General features: G+C 44.5%; 1 protein-coding gene across 6 annotated transcripts in view; it reads left to right on the top strand.

The window, feature by feature from the left end:
* The window catches only part of IPO13 (importin 13), a 189032-nt gene that overhangs the window by 16728 nt on the left and 154145 nt on the right, over positions 1 to 18159 (top strand). For all 6 annotated transcript variants that reach the window (XM_085885606.1, XM_085885610.1, XM_085885607.1 and 3 more), the window contains one exon: positions 9067 to 9357. In XM_085885606.1, the coding sequence (XP_085741732.1) occupies positions 9067 to 9357 (291 nt within the window). The remainder of the gene's footprint in view (positions 1 to 9066; positions 9358 to 18159) is intronic.

Below are 18159 nucleotides of genomic sequence, written 5' to 3'. Positions count from 1 at the left end.
CCGTACCGCAAATCCTCCCATCTACTTTCTCAACAACCATCTCAAAGAGGTTGTCATTCAAAATCTTTGGTCTCACATTCAGCCATGATCTCTCTTTTGGGCAAGCCACATTTCAAAGTTGGCCTCCAAAGCCAAACGGTGACTGGACATCAACCTTCCTTGTGCAAAGTCTTTCCTTGGCACACCTGAACTCTTATCCAGCTGCAAGGCTTTTATCCACAGCTTTATGGAGTACTGCTCACTCCTCTCGGGTGACTCCTCTGCCTCACATCTTGCTCTGCTTTTTTCCATGGAAAGAAAGGCTTTCAAGATCATTGGATGGAATCTGTTGCAATGAAGCTGAGTCTATGGGCCACTCACTTCACCATTGCCGACAGGTCGGTGGTCTGTCTTCTTCCGCCTCATTTCTGGACTTGCACCCTCGACCCTCTCCATGCTTTGTCCCCTTCAGGTATATGCAGGTCACACAAGGTCCACCAGCGACCACCTCCTGGTGAAACTGCCTAAATCCAGAACCACTGCTCACCTCCACTCATTTATCCCTCTTTTTCCCACCACAGGTGGGAAAAGTCTGATTGGATGGAATATATTTCCAGGCTATAAGGCAACAAAGGTGAAAAAGTTGAAAAGTGGGTGTAGACTTTGTATAGGCACTGTGTATGTATGTACATGTATATGTATATGTGTATGTATGTATGTATGTATTGTTGCGAATTCGCGCCCGCCGGCGTGCGGACGGCCGCGTAACTCGAATCGCGGCACGTCGCCCACCGGATGGACAATTCTGTCGTGACCCTCTCGGAACAACGCCGGGAGCGAGTCACGGGTGGGGGTTTAACCACACCACGATCGTGCCAATTGCCCACCCGCGCAGGATAGGGTCGCTCGCCAAATTCGATCTCCCTCAGTACCTACGCGGATGGTTGACCGGGCGATCGTACCACGCCATAGGCCGACTCCGGACACGAACCGCTTAAGTGGTCCGTTCCGTGCTACAGTGATAACCGAGCAGTGTTATCGTCGGCCTTGACGGTTCTGATTAATTACCGGGATGTTGCACCCACTACGAACCCCTTTCCGTGATGCAAGATGGAGGGTCAATAAAAAAGGAAAAGAGACGAAGCAAAGCGGGAACAGTTCAATAAGCAAGCATTTTTATTCACACACACACACACACACACACACACACACACACACACACACACACACACACACACACACACACACACACACACACACACACACACACACACACACACACACACAAGCACGGAAGGCACGTATTTACAGTCATACAGTAATGAAAATGCACATATAGCAATTAAAACAAAAGAAACGATGCAGAGCTACAACCGAATACGCGTACACACGGCAACACTTAAACAGTTCTACTTTAGCCAGACTGGCACCACCCACGGACATTCACACCAAAACCCCAAAGAAAAGAAAGAAAGAAGTCGCGACTTCCCTTTTGTGTCTGGTGAGTCCCTCTCCCGCGACCGTCAGCATGGTCGCGCCTGGCCCCGACCTCTCTTGCGGCCGGCGAACCCTCTCCGGCACTCCCCGTCCGGACGCACAGGTCCACCTCGCAACGGGCGCTGCCGCGTCTCCCGTCCATGCCTTCGTGACAGGGCCACTCGCCAAGGCGCGGGCGCAGGACCTCTTCCCGAAGACCAACCAGACCACCAGCCAAGATGAAAAGGAAGAGGCGGAAGTGGAAGTGCTTAAGAGGAAGAGGCGAAAGAGGAAGCTCTCCAGAGGAAGAGGCTCCTGAGGGAGAGGCGAAAGAGGAAGCTCTTGCGCGCCCGCCCGTGTCCGTCTTTTATAGCGCCGGGCTCCACCCTTCGCCCCGCCCCGTTCTCGGCTCCACCTTCCTTCGAGAGGTTTCCCGAAAAGGGCGTTCCCTCACGCTTTCCCTCCACCCCGCCCCGTGCGGGGGCCGGGGGAGTCAGTTTTTGGCTCTGGGCCAGAGAATTATTCCCTCAAAATGAGACCCCTCCTTCACATGACCACTGACCTTTGACCTGCATCGCCCCTCCTCCACTCCAAAGCGCGGGGAAAAACAGGCGGGAAAACCCGCGTGTCCTCGCAGCTCCTTCCTTGGCGCCCTTGTTTGCCGTTCGGAAGCGGACATAGTGGCGAAGATGTAGTAGCGTAGATGGTGGAGGTGGCGTGTTTGCAGTGTGGTTGGCGCTGTGATGGGGATGGCGTGGTTGTTGAAATGTTGTGTGTTTGAAATAAAAGATAGAAAAAGAAAAACGCCTAACTCAAAGCGTCGCAGCCCGGATGGATCACATAAATTCCCTCTATACAACGGGTTTGGGCTAACTACACATGTACCTATGAAGATATCTCACCTGAGGGCCCTTTATGGTGTAATGTGAATTTCCACAGCCGTAACAGTATATATGTTTGTATATATATATATATATATATATATATATATATATATATATATATATATATATATATATATATATATATATATATATATATATATATATATATATATATATATATATATATATATATATATATAGTAATAATATCAAGGAAAGAGCGACCCTGACCCCCCTCCGTGGACCCTGGCCATTCACCACCTGAGCTCCACCACGAACCTCGAGTCCCACACGTGCGAATGGGGACTAAACCCGCGACCATTGTCAAGTACCGCAGCATGGAGTACCCCCTTTCTCCGACGGCCAGCTGCCCAACCGAACTCTGACCCCCAGCTTGTCTCTCTCCTCAGCTGCGAGGGTCCAATAAAGAACTCTGAGTTTCTTTTCATTTGGATGTGTCTGCGTGTGGGCCCGTCTTTAAGTAGAACTGAATAAGTGTTTTTGGATCATTGTAAATACTTCTTGCATATTCGCATTAAGTCTTGCTTTGTGTCTTCATTTACTCTAAATAAAACTTGTTAGAAATGTTCCCAGTTCGTTTCCGTCCCTTATTGAATTGATCCAGCATGGTTCGGATCTGAGTTTAGGCGGGGTTTTATCCTCGTTAGTCCGTTCATTCCAGCCGGCACGGCTTTGGCAGTTTCCTCTTGGCTGCACCCAAACCGGAGTTGGTAGTTGGAACTCTACCGCTGTCGGTGGAGTGACCCGGTTCGAGCAAGACATGCCGAGGGCGTGGTTTTCCCGGTAGTCGAAATCGCGTAGCTAATTAGGTAAATTGGTTATAGACAAATAGACCCTACACTATGCGGCTGAAATATTGGCGACCATGGTCGGTTAAACGACCCGCCGGCTCGCGGAGTTGTCCGAGCGACAGCCTACAATTCCAGGGAGTTTGGTGGGAGACAACGCAAGCTTTCCCCACCTCGTGGTTGTTCTCACCACCGGCCCACAACAGTTTGGTGTCAGGAGTTGGGACTTCGAACCCCTCTGCCCCCATAAAAGGGTTTACAGGATTCGAACCCGCAACAGTTTGGTGTCTGGAGCGGGATTCGAACCCCTCCGCCTCCATGGAGAAAATTACGGGATTCGGACCAGGGGTGTGATTGACAACCCCCCCCCCCTTACCCTCCAAATTAAGAGCAGTAAAATTTTATTAAATTCTCAGCACGGACCATGGCGGACCAAGACGGACTGGCACAGGTGGGTTCGGAATTAATGTTGGAAGAACCCATGGCTCTGGACAACACTGGGCAGGTAGACCTTTCCCTGCAACCAAATCCGGAGGTAACATTGGGGGCGGCAGTGGCAGTGGATGAGCACCCCCTACATCAAATTTCCCTCTCAGAGGACCGAACAATCCCTAACGGATCCGCACCCGATCGTGGCGGATCGGCTCCGCCAGAACCAGTTGGTGGAGATACTGGCAAACATGCAAAACCAACTGAAAGGGGATTTACAAAACAAATGGATGCGAATGCGCAAAGAATGGATGCGAATATGCAAGCTCAGAGAGATGATATGCAAACACTGAGAGGTGAAATGCAAAGCATGGGGATAAGCTTACAAGAACAAATGAAAGCGGGCAAAGAGGAAATGAAGACGGAGTTGGTAAAGGTGAAAGGCGAAATGCAGAACATGAATTGAAAAATGGCGACTGCACGTGGGGAAACGACCGAGTCAAGAGGGAGTGTGGATGTTGATCGAACCACGATGATGACGGGCGAGGTCGAGGCGACGAGCGACGCCGTAATAATTAAGGGAGAAACCCGTAAACTCGAACAGGGGATGACGGAGATAGTAAAAGAAACCCAGGAATTAAAAGAGGTGACGGAGGTGTATGACATTAAAGAGGATCACACACAAGTAGAGCTGGTAGGGGACATTGAGGTTGAGCATGTGGAATGTGTTGAGACCCAATGCGGGGGTCAGATTAACCTCCCACAGGAACAAAGGGAGACGATACGCTCCCTCGAAGCAGACCGCGACCAGGTGAGTCCGGTAGGGCCGTGCGAGGTAGACTGGGTGTAAGGTGCGAATGAGTGCACGCGGAGCTTGGGGGGTATGGAAACCTCGGGATCTCTTGTGGTAAAGCGAATCCCCGATGTGGTTGTCCCGGAGTGTGTGGTAAAGTGTATGAGTGGTGTGAGTGTGTTGAAATGTGTGCAGAATGGAGCTGCCAAGTGCACACTGGCTAACGTGTAGAGCCAATCAGTGGGGTAAAACTTACCAGATAGCTACATGCGGACTATGCGAGACCAATGGTGGAAAAGACGCTACGAACTACACGCATTTCCTATACAAGCAATTTATTGTTCAAGTGGTGAGGAAAGGGTATATAAGCGAGGGGTTTATTACAATGAAATACATACAGCAGGGAAAGCAAGTATTTGTGAGATGCAGAAAAATAAATAGTTATTTACAAAGAAGAAACAGTGCAGCGCAATACCGATCTAATACTGTACTTGCAGAATATTATCTGTGTTAACATGACAGGTGCCATCAGAAACACTCCTGATGAAAGTGAGATTGTAAAGAGAGAGAAGAAAAATTCTACACCAGGACGATTGCCAATTTAGTGACGGATGGTCCATAGAGACCATACGTCGTCTGCCGGGACAGCCAAACATCTTTACTTCGGTTTCTGATTTATTGAAACTCTAACGAGATCTGTCGTTGACTGTAATTCCCCATTTAAACAGGGTTGAGGCTGACCGTGAACCCAGGGGAAACATACCACAAATTTACCCTCTTAGTGAGGTTTATGCGAAATTTCCCAACACCCACGACTTTAACTCGTGCGCAGTTATAATTGGCAATTCCAAACCACGCACAAGGCCGACACGCCAGTTGTGAGAAACAGGTCTCTTCATAAATATAAGAACCAAAGAGGGATGGGGAGAACAAGGAAAGTCACACACATATGGAATTAAATCCACAATTGTGCCCACAAACTGTGACAGCTTACACGATATCTTATTCAGGCAGGGATAGGTCATGAGACACAGAGGAAAAACCTTTATGCCTGTCTGTCTGTCTGTCTGTCTGTCTCTCTCTCTCTCTCTCTCTCTCTCTCTCTCTCTCTCTCTCTCTCTCTCTCTCTCTCTCTGTCTCTCTCTGTCTCTCTCTGTCTCTCTCTGTCTCTCTCTGTCTCTCTCTGTCTCTCTCTGTCTCTCTCTCTCTGTCTCTCTCTGTCTCTCTCTGTCTCTCTCTGTCTCTCTCTGTCTCTCTCTGTCTCTCTCTGTCTCTCTCTGTCTCTCTCTGTCTCTCTCTGTCTCTCTCTCTCTCTCTCTCTCTCTCTCTCTCTCTCTCTCTCTCTCTGTCTCTCTCTGTCTCTCTCTGTCTCTCTCTGTCTCTCTCTGTCTCTCTCTGTCTCTCTCTGTCTCTCTCTGTCTCTCTCTGTCACTCTCTCTCTCTCTCTCTCTCCATTGGCCACGCCAAACCCATGCAGACGTGTCTGGTGGTCCTCTGTGCTCTGAAGCTTCTGGGACATGTGTGCTTGTCTTACATCACGTATTCCTTTCTTGTTTGTCCGCCGCGTCCGACTGGCTGGTCTCCAGGGGACTTATCTCGCTCAACTCTCCGAACTTACTCTCTGCTCTAACTCTGAGCGCTTCGCCCGGTGCCGTCCCTGCCCCTCGGCTTTTCCTACCTTATGACTGAGTGCTCATTGGTTCCCTTCTCGCTTCTTGTAGCCCCTCGCCACGCCCGCAGTTTTGTGTTTTTAGACAGGTCTTAGCGGTTGTCAGCACAGGCCTAGCTCTTAAGGCCCGGTCACACCTTGACGTTTTAGCCAACGTATGCCGATTTTTGAATTTTTTTTTCTAAAACACTGGCACACGTTGAATACGTTATGGGTAAGTTTTGATAACATTGAGAGCACGCTGAAAAACACTGCCATACGTCGTTGTACGTTGGCTTTAAACGTTGTACTTTTTGGTTGGCCTCAAATTTTTTCATGCTTGAAATTTCACGACGTATGCTGGCGTATGACTCACACGTTCCGCTATGCTGGCCACAGGTTGTATGCACGGTCTGCGATCGTTGACAGACGTCAACACATGCTACTTGTAAGTTAATCATAAGTTGAGACACGCCGAGGTAATGTTTAGCGTACCCGAAACTTATTTCTAACCTATGATTAACGTGTTGTTGGCACGTTACGCGATCGTTGCCACACATCGACAGACGTTACTTTTAAGTTACTCATAGGCTGAACGACGTCGGTATAATGGATCGTCCTTGCGTCAGCGTCCACGGCCAGGACACTTATTTGCAGCATTCTTCAAACTTTTCTTGGGCATGACGAGGATGTTCACACTTCGATGTCTAGCTTGGCTATGATTCCAATTGTCCATCGGCAGCGTCTATTTAAAATAGTCGAGTTTGAGCGTTTTAACACGTTCAGAAGAAACGCTTCAAATTTCAAAACCCCAGCGTCAAAAAACAAAGGTGAGTGACAACAATTTAAATCGTTCATTGTAAACAATGAAAATAGCTGAGTGGTACCGTTTAAAAGTCGTTGAGTGTAAAAAAAATCCAATTGTTGAGCGCAAGCGTCTACTTTCAATAGTGGAGATGCAGCCATTTAAATCGTTGAGTTTATCATTTAAATCGTGAAATCGTTAAACGCAAGGACGATCCATCATAACCCACACCCTCCCCCTCACACTCACCTACTACTGCCAACATGAACAAACTACTACTAATACTGATACTGATACTGATACTGCTGACATGGACATCGACTCAAAAAGGACTCGAAAACACTGTTGGGTTCCCCTTTTATGAGCAGCATTTTTATATACCAATTCCCAAAACCGCTGGGAACACGTCTTTATTTGGCAGTTGTAAGCTAGAAACACGTTAATTTTTTTTTTTTTTGTCAACCGGAAGACGTCATTGGAATACGTCTACATACGTCGATGTGTGTTGGGACTACGTAAAGAATTGGTTCAAAGCACGTCAAACATAAGTTAGACATAAGTTTCGCGTAAAAAAGACATTACCGCGACGTGTTTCGACTTATGAGTAGTTTATAAGTAGCCTTTGTGGACGTGTGTAAGCGTCCGCATATCGTGTGTACAACCTATCCCCATCGCATGCGGAACGTGTGTCATACGCCGAGTACGTCGTAAAATTTTGAACATGTTTAAAATTTCTTGACATACTCTACTTACTACGACGTATGATAGCGTACTTTAGCGTTCTACTCACGTATACCAAACTTACCCATACCGTATTTGACGTGCCCCAACGTTTTAGACACATTTTTCTTCGGTCGGCATACGCTGGCAAGATCGCCAAGGTGTGACCGCGATGTTGACACTTCCATTTCTACGGCAGTTATGATTCGAATCGTTGTGCGTCAGCCTTTTAATAGGCTACGTCACGACATCGTCGGCGATGCGTGCAACGCGCTATGCCTAAGTTAGACTATCGTTGGGCATCGGTTGTGTAGGCCGACAACAGGTTCAGCATTCGTTGGTATAAGTTATCTATAACACAACGAAACGTTCTGTGTCCGTTACCAATGCGTTATACGTAAGACCAAGTCGCTATGAATACGTCCGAATCTTTAAAAAAAAAACATCAAAAGTTCAACGTAAGCCAGCGTTTTAGATACATTTTAATACGTTGCCATCGCTGGCTAAAACGTCAAGGTGTGACCGGGCCTTTACCTTGGTGCATGGTCGCAAGGCATTACTTTTGCCATTCTTGGGTGGCGGAAGTGCAGGAGGTTGGGGGAGGGGGGTGTTATTTGCTGAGGCATCTGGAGCTGGTGGCTCTGATTAACTTTAAAGAAACACATATACAGATGATGGAGAGAACGATTAAAAAGATTAAAATGAGGGCGGAATGGTGGGAAGCTTGTAGACACATTACGGTCACGGTTATCAGCCCGGTAAGCAAATCTCTGCACATGCTGTATTGTTTTCACACAGAAACCACACACTTATGCTAAACGTTTATCGATGGCATAACAAGTCTATTTTACTCCCTTACCCCCGATCACTATCACCGTGCCGTCCTGCAACAGTATGTGGACTATTTTGATGTAAAAACGAATGATTGTAATTGGCTTTTGGGGTCAAAAGGTGAAAGGTTTATGGTCATGTGAACTTTAATTGAAAATCATGTGAACCACAGAAGGGATTTCAACCAAACTTGGCACAAGTATATGGACTGCAATACAAAGATGAACTGATTAAATTTGGGATTCAACAGGTCAAGGTCATGTGCCTTTTGAAAATCATTTTGCAGATCAATTCGAGTTAGAAGCATCTGATGTGTTCTCTCTTCTACGTTCTCTTTCCCTCTCCCTCTCCCTTTCTCTCTTCCTCTCTTTTTTTCATGTGGCCTTCAATTGAGATCAAATGTCACATTTGGTTGACATCTAATGTGGTGGAGGCATATACATTGACTCATTCGCATCAAATTATATTTTTGAGTTTTTCTTTTTCCTCATTTTTGCTGTCATGTTGTAAGAAATGACTAACCTTGGATGTGCAACCAGATTTGACATTGTGATTTGTCGTGCCATTTGGTGCTTGACATTTTGTTGCTTGGAAAATCTATCATCCTATGAGTCACCTGTCATGTTTTCAAAAGCCCTTGGTGGAATGATCATAATTGTAAGAGATTTTGATTGTGTCTTTCTTTCCCATAGGAAGTCCTTAGTCCGGGCTGCTATATCACAGACGGGTCCGACATCTGTGTTCCCACTGCTACTGCGGCTGCTTGATCAGGCTGAAAACTCACAGGATGAGGCAGTGGGAACAGGTGCTGCACTGGGCCCAAAGGTGTTGCGTTGCTTTTCCAGCTGGCTCTTGCTGGACATCCCTTTGTCCGAGTGCGAAGCCCTCGTCATGGCTTCATTCCGTGCCCTGCATCAGCCGGAACTGTTTGAGATGGCGTCAGATGCCTTGGTGCATGCTATATCTCAGCCTGATGCTCACCGGTATGATTTTTTTCCAAGCTTGAGTGTGATTTACGCAACATAATGATTTCCTTCTTCGAAAATTTTTTTTTAATCACCAAAAAATACAGATTTTTTAACCCCCTATTCAGGATGAGTCGTACTGCATCTATTATAATGATTATTATTACTACTATTATTATTATTATTATAGTTCTGTCAATTTTTGTCTGGGATATAACTCAAAAACGGTACGCCCAATCAACTTGAAACTTTGGGGGATGTTGGACCCTTATTTGACTTTGCTTATATCATGTTTTGTGACGTCGTTGGTCACGTGATGTGGTGGCCATCTTAGATTTTCTGAAAACTTTCAAAAACTTTCTCCGAAACCGCTGAATGGATCAATGCAAATTTTTACACAAATGTTCCACTACGCATTGCGACAAGAATTTGAAAAAAGAAAAGTGATTGGACATGTGGTTTGGCAGCCATATTGGTTGCAAAAAATGTTTTGAAAAAATAAATAAGTAAATAAAATTTCAAAACTTAATTCTTTAATTTTTTGTATGCATCGTCAAGGCTCGTATGGGAGGGAACACACTATGCACAGCAAGGGGGGCAAGAGAAAAGAGGGGTGGGTGAGGGAAGGACAAAACAATGGGGAACAGAGACATTAGGAGATCTGTGGAACGGAGAGGGATGGGGCATGGGGAATACAAGATGGACATTACAGGGACTTTCAGGAAGGAAGGCAGGGAATTTGAAAGAGGTGGGTTTGGGGTGGATTAACGGGGGTAGAAAAGATCAAGGTTTTGGATGGGGGTAGATAAGAGATGGTGGTGAACAGCTGTTTTGAAGACCTGGAGGGAAGAGTGGGGTTGAACAGAGTGAGGGAGTTCATCCCAAATGCGGGAAAAAGAGGAATGAAAGGGTGAAGATGAGCAGTGATTCGTGATTTTGTTAGTTTAACCATAAGGGGGTTGCTGGTGGACCTTCAGCGCCTTGCGGAAATATGGGGGGGGGGAGACAGAGATATATTGGTTCACGAAAAAATAAGTGACCACTATATTCGTTATTTGTGTCTTGCTGTCTGTCTGTCTGTCCCGAGCATAGCTCCGTGGGTTTTGCTCCAATCCTGATAAAATTTTGGTTGGAGGTTTATATCATGATCTATTTGTGTTTTCCTGAGAATGGGCGTGGTGCGCTCATTATGGGCGGAGCCACACCCAAAAAACGTGTTTTTCGGGGGTAGCCAATTTCAATTTGCATCTTCTCCAAGGGGTTTGTCCAATCTGGCAGGGGTTTCGGTATTTGGTTAGCCCAATGGCACCTGCATAGCCCCACAGAGCTCGATTTTTTTTCATTATCGTCCTAAGGTCACGAACTTAGAAAATTGCGAATTTTGACAGAAAATACATCAGCTCCGAGGGGGTTTGTCGAATCTGGCAGGGGTTTTGGTATTTGGTTAGCCCAATGGCACCTGCATAGCCCCACAGAGCTCGATTTTTCATTTTCATCCCAAGGTCAATATCACGAACTTAGAAAATTGCGAATTTTGCCATAAAAATCATACGACCGCCCAAACTTTGAGAGCTAGGATGACAATATTTTTTATGCATAATCTTGAGGTCATTCCCCACCTAAAGTCTTGAAACCATTTTGCTCTATCTCGAACACCTTGCCCGTGGCGCCCCCTTCAAGTTTGTTTTTACGCTGATTTCATCAAAGTATGGATAATCCGAGGAGTGCGAAATGCCATACAGCCTATATGACTATATTGTTCCTGGAATGTTCCAGAGGAAGTTTTTCACCAAAAGTCATAATCCTTGACCTTTGACTTTAAAGTTCACAAAGGTCAAATTTTTTAAGTTGTGGGAATCGAACCGGGTTTTCGACCTTCTTCGACGAACTAACTCCAATAAGCTATAGCACGTATCCTGTTTCCTTATTTTAATGTCCACAACATTGTTTTGTGACCTTTAAAGATTATGCAAAGGTCAAATTTTGAAAGTTGTTGAACGAAACCGGGTTTTCGACATTTTGCAGCTAATAACCTGTCACTCGTGCCACATCATGTTAATCGTTTTTATAACTTGGTCAAACATTATCACATTGTCTCATCCTTGACTTCTGAAACAATCTACATCGTCAAATACCGCTCGTGAACCATCGTCGTCTTCAGACTTGTTACATATCTATAATCTTGATATATTACGGAAATCTCAGACAGAGCGGGGAAAGGGGGGGGGGCGGTGGGCGGGACGGGGTGGGGGCAAGACCGGAGAGGAGACAGTAGACGACAGAAAGACCACCGATCTGCCTGCGGTGAGAGGCCCAAAGACTCAGCCTCACCGTGCGTGGGAGATGCCAATGATCCTCAATGCCTTGGTTTCCACAGCGTGAAGCTGTGGACAGAGGGGACATCAGTACTCACTCCATCAGGCTGCAGACAAAGAATGATCAATACGACCGTTTGACTGATCGATACGAAACTTCATAAATATGATCGACCTCACAAGGGGATATTTTTATGAGAATGATGCCGTCATAGGTCACTTGGTGTGGCAGCCATATTGGATTTGGTGAAAAAATTTTATACATCTCTTTCTCCAGAACCGCTGAGAGGATCGATGTGAAATTTCATAATTATGATCAACTATCCATGAGAAGAATATTTTGCAAACTATGACATCATCAGTCACGTGGTATGGCGGTCATGTTGGATTTAAGGAAAAAATATTTGAAAATCTATATCTCCAGAACCATTCAACAAATCAATCCGACACGTCACAGGTATTTACGACTATCCATGGGGAAAACCATTTGCGAACTATGATGTCATCGGTCACATGGTACGGTGGCCATCTTGGATTTCAGAAAAAAAAAATTGAAAATCTATATCTCCAGAACCGCTCAACAGATCAATCCACAACTTTATAGATGTGATCGACTACCCAGGGGGAAAACCATTTGCAAGCTATGATGTCATCAGTCACATGGTATGGTGGCCATCTTGGATATTAGGAAAAACTTTAAACATCTTGCTCCAGAACCGCTGAACGGATTGGCGCAAAATTTCTTACGTATGATCGACTCCCCATGGGAATTTTTTTTTCTTCTGAACTATGACATCATCGGTCACATGTTGTGGTGGCCATCTTTTCCACACTTATTTAGTCTATACCCTCCAGTATCTTAAACACTTTCGTTGGAAGCCTGTCACAACTGCTCACATTATTATTATTATTATTATTATTATTATTGTTATTATCATTATTATCTCTACACTTTTTGACAAAAACTGGGGCGATATTGCAGTCTGTCTGTCTGCCCATCATGCTATCTCCTCCTAAACAGTTGGGCATAAATTCACCAAACTTGGTGGTTATGATAACCACATGGCAAGAAGGTGCAAGAGCAGTATATTTTCTTGTCTCACCTTCTGGGACAGAGTCAAAAGGCCAAATACCGAAAAATGCAATTATGGGCACATTTTAAAACATTTTCAAAGTAAACTTTATATATGCAATCAATATTGGGGAACGCATGAAATATGTAATGACATGTAAATCCAGTTTTCCACTTGTACCATTTCAGGTAAGTTTCAAATTGGATTCTGTGCGGCCTGACTCTGCGAGCAAATCCATTTACGTTTTTGGGCTTTCTCAAGCTCGCAGAGTTCAAAGCTGTGTCTCATTTCTTGGATTCATTTTACAACCAGGAATTTGTGAAAACCAACTTCTTCTCTTGTCTTGCTTTATTGCATATATCAATTATTTATTTTGCATGACATAAATTTGAGCTTCACTTAAATCTGTGCAGGTCTCATTTGGATGCTGATTATTTTAAAAGAATGGGCTCATGTTTTGATTTTTCTGATTGCTGATGGACATTCCTTGAAACTTCGTCTCATGTGCCACCAGGGGGCTCTGCATTGTGGCGCATACTTAATTGGAATGTTTGCCAAACTGGCTGTCATGACAAATATTTAAGCTCTCGTGGTTTGTTGGGACCATCCTCCTATTAGCTGTATACACCTATTAGTGTGCCGTCTATTGGAAGGACGCTAAGTTCAGTCATTTAAGCTCTTGGGTCTCACTTTCAGCCATGATCTTTCTTGGGAAAACCACATTTCAAAGTTGGCCTCCAAAGAAAGTCAACAACTGGGCATCATCCGTCATGCAAAGTCCTTTCTTGGTACACCTGGAATTTTATCCACCTTCAAGGCCTCCATATGCACCTTGATGGAATACTTCTCTTCCATCTAGGTGGCTCTGCCTCACATCTTGCTCAGCTTGACGCTGTTGAAACAAGGCCTTCAAGATTATTGGAATCTCCCGTGACGAAGCTGAGTCTATGGGCCTATCACTTTCCCATCTCACACAGGTTGGTGGTCGATGGTTTCTTCCGCCTCCTTTCTGGTCTTTCACTCCTCAAATCCAGGATCACTGCTCATCTACACTTATTTGTTCCTCTTTTTTTTTCCACCACCTGTGGAACCAACTTCCACATTCTCTTCAATCTCATTTCTCCCTCCAGGTCTTCAATACAGCTTTTCACCACCATCTCAGATCGCCCCCAATCCAAAACCATGATCTTTTCTCCCTTCGTTAACCCCCCACCCCTCCCAAATTTCGAGTTTTTCCTTCCTGAGAGTTTGCTTCTGTATCCATCTTATTTCACCCCCTGCATTCTCTGTACCCCTCATCCTTTCCCGCATCCATTTTTGTCCGTCTCCGTTTATTTTGTCCCTTGGCCCTGCTGTTGATATTTCCTTTCTTTTGCGTCCTTATCCGTTTTGTTTTCCAGCTCTTGCATGAAAAAAAAACAAACAAACAAGACCATCCGATATGCTTGAAAAATCTTCGGTTTTCGCAAGTAACAACTGCACAAACACTAAAAGAAAAAGTCTTTGTTCGGGGGAAGGGAGTTTTTGCCTTCTTCTCTACATGATTCATAGATCGTTCCCCAAATTCCAATCTAATTCTTCCCCCACCACTCCCTAATTTTCTAATCACCTGAACGGCTATTTAGCGGTTTCATACAAACGCTAATTTTTTTATTTTATTTTATTATACTTCCGCCCGATATATATATATATATATATATATATATATATATATATATATATATATTTTATATATATATATATATATATATATATATATATATATATTTTATATATATTTTATATATATTTTATATATATTTTATATATATTTTATATATATTTTATATATATTTTATATATATATATATATATATATATATATATATATATCGGGGCGTATTATGTGATACCGGTCGTCCGTCCGTCCGTCTGTTTGTCCGTTCTTGTCCGCACTCGAACTCCCAAAGTTTTCAACTTTCACGTTTCATATTTGGTACATAGGTACAGATGGTGTTTTCCATGTAGTAGCACAATTCTGTATATACCTTCTTGTTCGGGTGTATATTGTGCTCACTTGAGCTCTTGTTTTTTTTCATGGCATGCTGGTGAATTTTGCTCTGTAAAGCAGATATAACAATTGTAAAATCCGTGAGTTTTCATTTGTGGAAACGAGTGTAACAGCTTGGTTTGATTTCTTTTTCCTTTTTGATCCCTTCCGATAGTGCTCTTTTAATTGGGATTTTAATTTTTCAGCAAAACCTGAACAATGTGCAAAACAAGCTCAGGGCTGCTTGATTTGAAAGGCCCACGCGCACAATTGCATTTTAGAAGGAGAGACCAAATTCCTCATTTCCAGGCAACTCCATCCACAAAGGATGCCCCTGTCTTGCAGATGGTAACGAGGCAAAATTAATAATTAGCTCTCTTAATTATCGCTCTGGAGCTCGACAGCATGCACATGAATTTTTATGAGTTGTCGCAGTGCTGTTTTAAGTATTGTCATTGAAACGGAATGTAAAAGGGTATTGGAATGAAGTCAACCTGCGGTTCATTGCTTTATATGCACTTGTTGTCAATGTGGAGGTGGAGAAGAAGGCTCGGGCTTGATCGCTTGCAAGCAGTAATGATGAATCGTATTCATCTCTGTGGGCATGAGAATTTGTTTTTCTCACCTACTAAGTGTTACTCGGCATGTGTGGATGTTTTGAGGTATGTTGCCGAATGTCATCTCCCAGTGTTCTTCCTCACTCTGCAATCATTGGAGACAGACTTGGATATCTTTTTTTTTTTGTAGTTTTAAATGGCAGGTGATGGGTTGAGGTATGTGCATTCATCCTCTGAGCTGTCGAGGCTGGGTTCAAATATCGGCCGAGGCTAAAAACCGTCACCCTGGTGTTTCACATGCAGGACAAGGCCAAGGTGTGTGTGTGTGTGTGTGTGTGTGTGTGTGTGTGTGTGTGTGTGTGTGTGTGTGTGTGTGTGTGTGTGTGTGTGTGTGTGTGTGTGTGTGTGTGTGTGTGTGTGTGTGTGTGTGTGTGTGTGTGTGTGTGTGTGTCTTTCACCGGAAGGACGCTAATCTGAAGGACCCATTGGCCAGCACTGTCATTGGTGGACGTCAAACATCTCGTGGTGTGTTTTTATCCCCCGCCACGTGGTGGAAGGGGGATATTGTTGTCGCCCAGGTCGTCCGGCTGTCCGTTTGGCTGTCCGTCCGTCCGTCCGTCCGTCCGGGCGTCAACATTTATAGCTGTGAGTGCGAGAACTCATAAACTGTTCGCCATATCGATTTGAAATTTGAGTCACACATGTACCACCTGAAAAGGAAGAACCCTATTGATTTTGGGTGTGGCCGGATCCAAGATGGCCGACTGGGGCGGCCATCTTGAAATAAAGTTTTTTGTAATAAATGGAAAACCGGTTATCTGATTTCAATTATTTTTGGTTACTACGTTCCTCACCCCTGGGGAACCTTTTCGAGATGATGACCAAATGGTGTCTTGTTTCCAATTCACCTCCCTCATTATCTGGAATATGTATGACCTTTTTCATTCAATGGCGGGGGATTCCCCATCTCTGATGGTATATTTATAAAGAGTAGGCGAGTTGTCGCCAGCGCTCCTGAACCAATTAAAAATCCCTGCCCTGTGAACTGACTGCTGGGAAAGCAACCATATCCAACCCAACATAACCTTTGCTCAAGAACTGCTTTGGCGGCTCCAATGTTCCGTAAAGAGTCCGGTGCATTTGATTAATGAGTTCAAGTAATACTTGGATATCTCTTGTCAACTCTGAATACATACAAGTAGCATTTGAAAAAGAAAACATTCATGGGAAAACTGCTTAATGTGGACAACAGTGATTTTCTTCCCAATTTCTCAACGATAGTACGTTCCCCCTCATGTAAACACGTTATTTGTTTTTAATTATCACGAAATTAGTTTTTAGTTTCGCCTCGTAAGCTGCTGCTCAGTTGCTTCCTATCAATGAACGAACCGAAGGCTTTTTTTTTGTCGTTCTCTATGCTTAATAAGAATCACTCAACCGGTCACTGGAATTTGCAAGCACTTGTTTTCTAGAGCTCGCATCAACAAACTCTCGTTGACTGTCACATATGTCGCTGCTTGATAAATGATCGTGGGAAAGCAAAAAGTGCCAATGGTTTGAACAGTCATGCCAGACATCAATACAACCGTGCTTATTCACGTGCCGAGCTTTTAATGACTGAATCAATTAACCGTTGGAGCCTCGTGTCCCACCGATTCAGCAGGGCTATTGTCACTCTAATAAAGGTGGCATAGTGGTACGAGGCGTCTTTCCGGGTGCCACGAACAATCGGTCAAATCCGCTTCCAACGAGAGCGTCCGCCGGTTCATGCATTGCATTCCTTCCGGGAATCGCCAACCATTGCAGCGACGCATCTTGTGCCAATAAAACGATTGCAGCGATCGTCATTTGTAGTCATGAGTCGTCATTCCTCCATGTTTGAATTTTTTTTGGTGTTTTGTAATGATCGATGGCAGCACAAGGCAAGTGATTTCAGCTCCACCAATCCCTGTCCATAACAGTATTTACCGCTGTAATGTGACATTCTGTCAAGCCAGGCTTTGCTACAGTTGCGTTCTCTTCCCTAGCCTTTACCTGCCGTGTTTCTTGCCGAAGAATGATATTTTGTAGCATGACATTTGTCCACGTGCCGTTTGACGATTCCACGGATTCAACCCAAGGATGAAGACGGGCCGATTTGTGGGATGAATGCACACCGACGCTTGTGTGTGTTTTATAGGTCGTTTATTTGTGAAGTCCTTTTGACGGTTTGCTTGCCGACATGTGCTCCACTTGCTGAGGCCTGGCAGCAACATCCGACCAATGTTGGCGAATACATTTTGTTTTGAATCGTGTTGTCAGCAACGATATTTTGAAAGTGTTTTTTTTTTTTTTAAATTGTGCTTTCATTTTGTACGACTTGCAAAAATGCCCGAGCACAATGTTGTTACCTCCGCCACCGAAGGTGAAGGAGGTGATGTTTTCACCCCTATCCGTCTGTTTGTTTGTGTGCAGGATATCTCAAAAAGTTGTGGATGGATTTGGATGAAATTTTGTGGGCAGGTTCGGTGTGTGATGAGGAAGGACGAGCTGATTAGATTTTGGTGACTATCCGGATCCGGATCTGACTACTAGATTTTAAAAAAAGTGATTCCTCGTCATTGAGAAGGACAAAAATGATGTATAGCAAGATATTTCAAAAAGTTGTGGATGGATTTGGATGAAATTTTGTGGGCAGGTTCGGTGTGTGATGAGGAAGGACGAGCTGATTAGATTTTGGTGACTATCCGGATCCGGATCTGACTACTAGATTTTAAAAAAAGTGATTCCTCGTCATTGAGAAGGACAAAAATGATGTATAGCAAGATATTTCAAAAAGTTGTGGATGGATTAGAATGAAACTTGGT

This window comes from Eptatretus burgeri, chromosome 6, assembly GCF_056783735.1.
Source record: "Eptatretus burgeri isolate ZD-2024b chromosome 6, Ebu_testis_v1, whole genome shotgun sequence".
Lineage (NCBI taxonomy): Eukaryota > Metazoa > Chordata > Myxini > Myxiniformes > Myxinidae > Eptatretus > Eptatretus burgeri.
The sequence above is the reverse complement of the archived record's forward strand: the minus strand, read 5'-3'. Positions and strand labels throughout refer to the sequence as shown.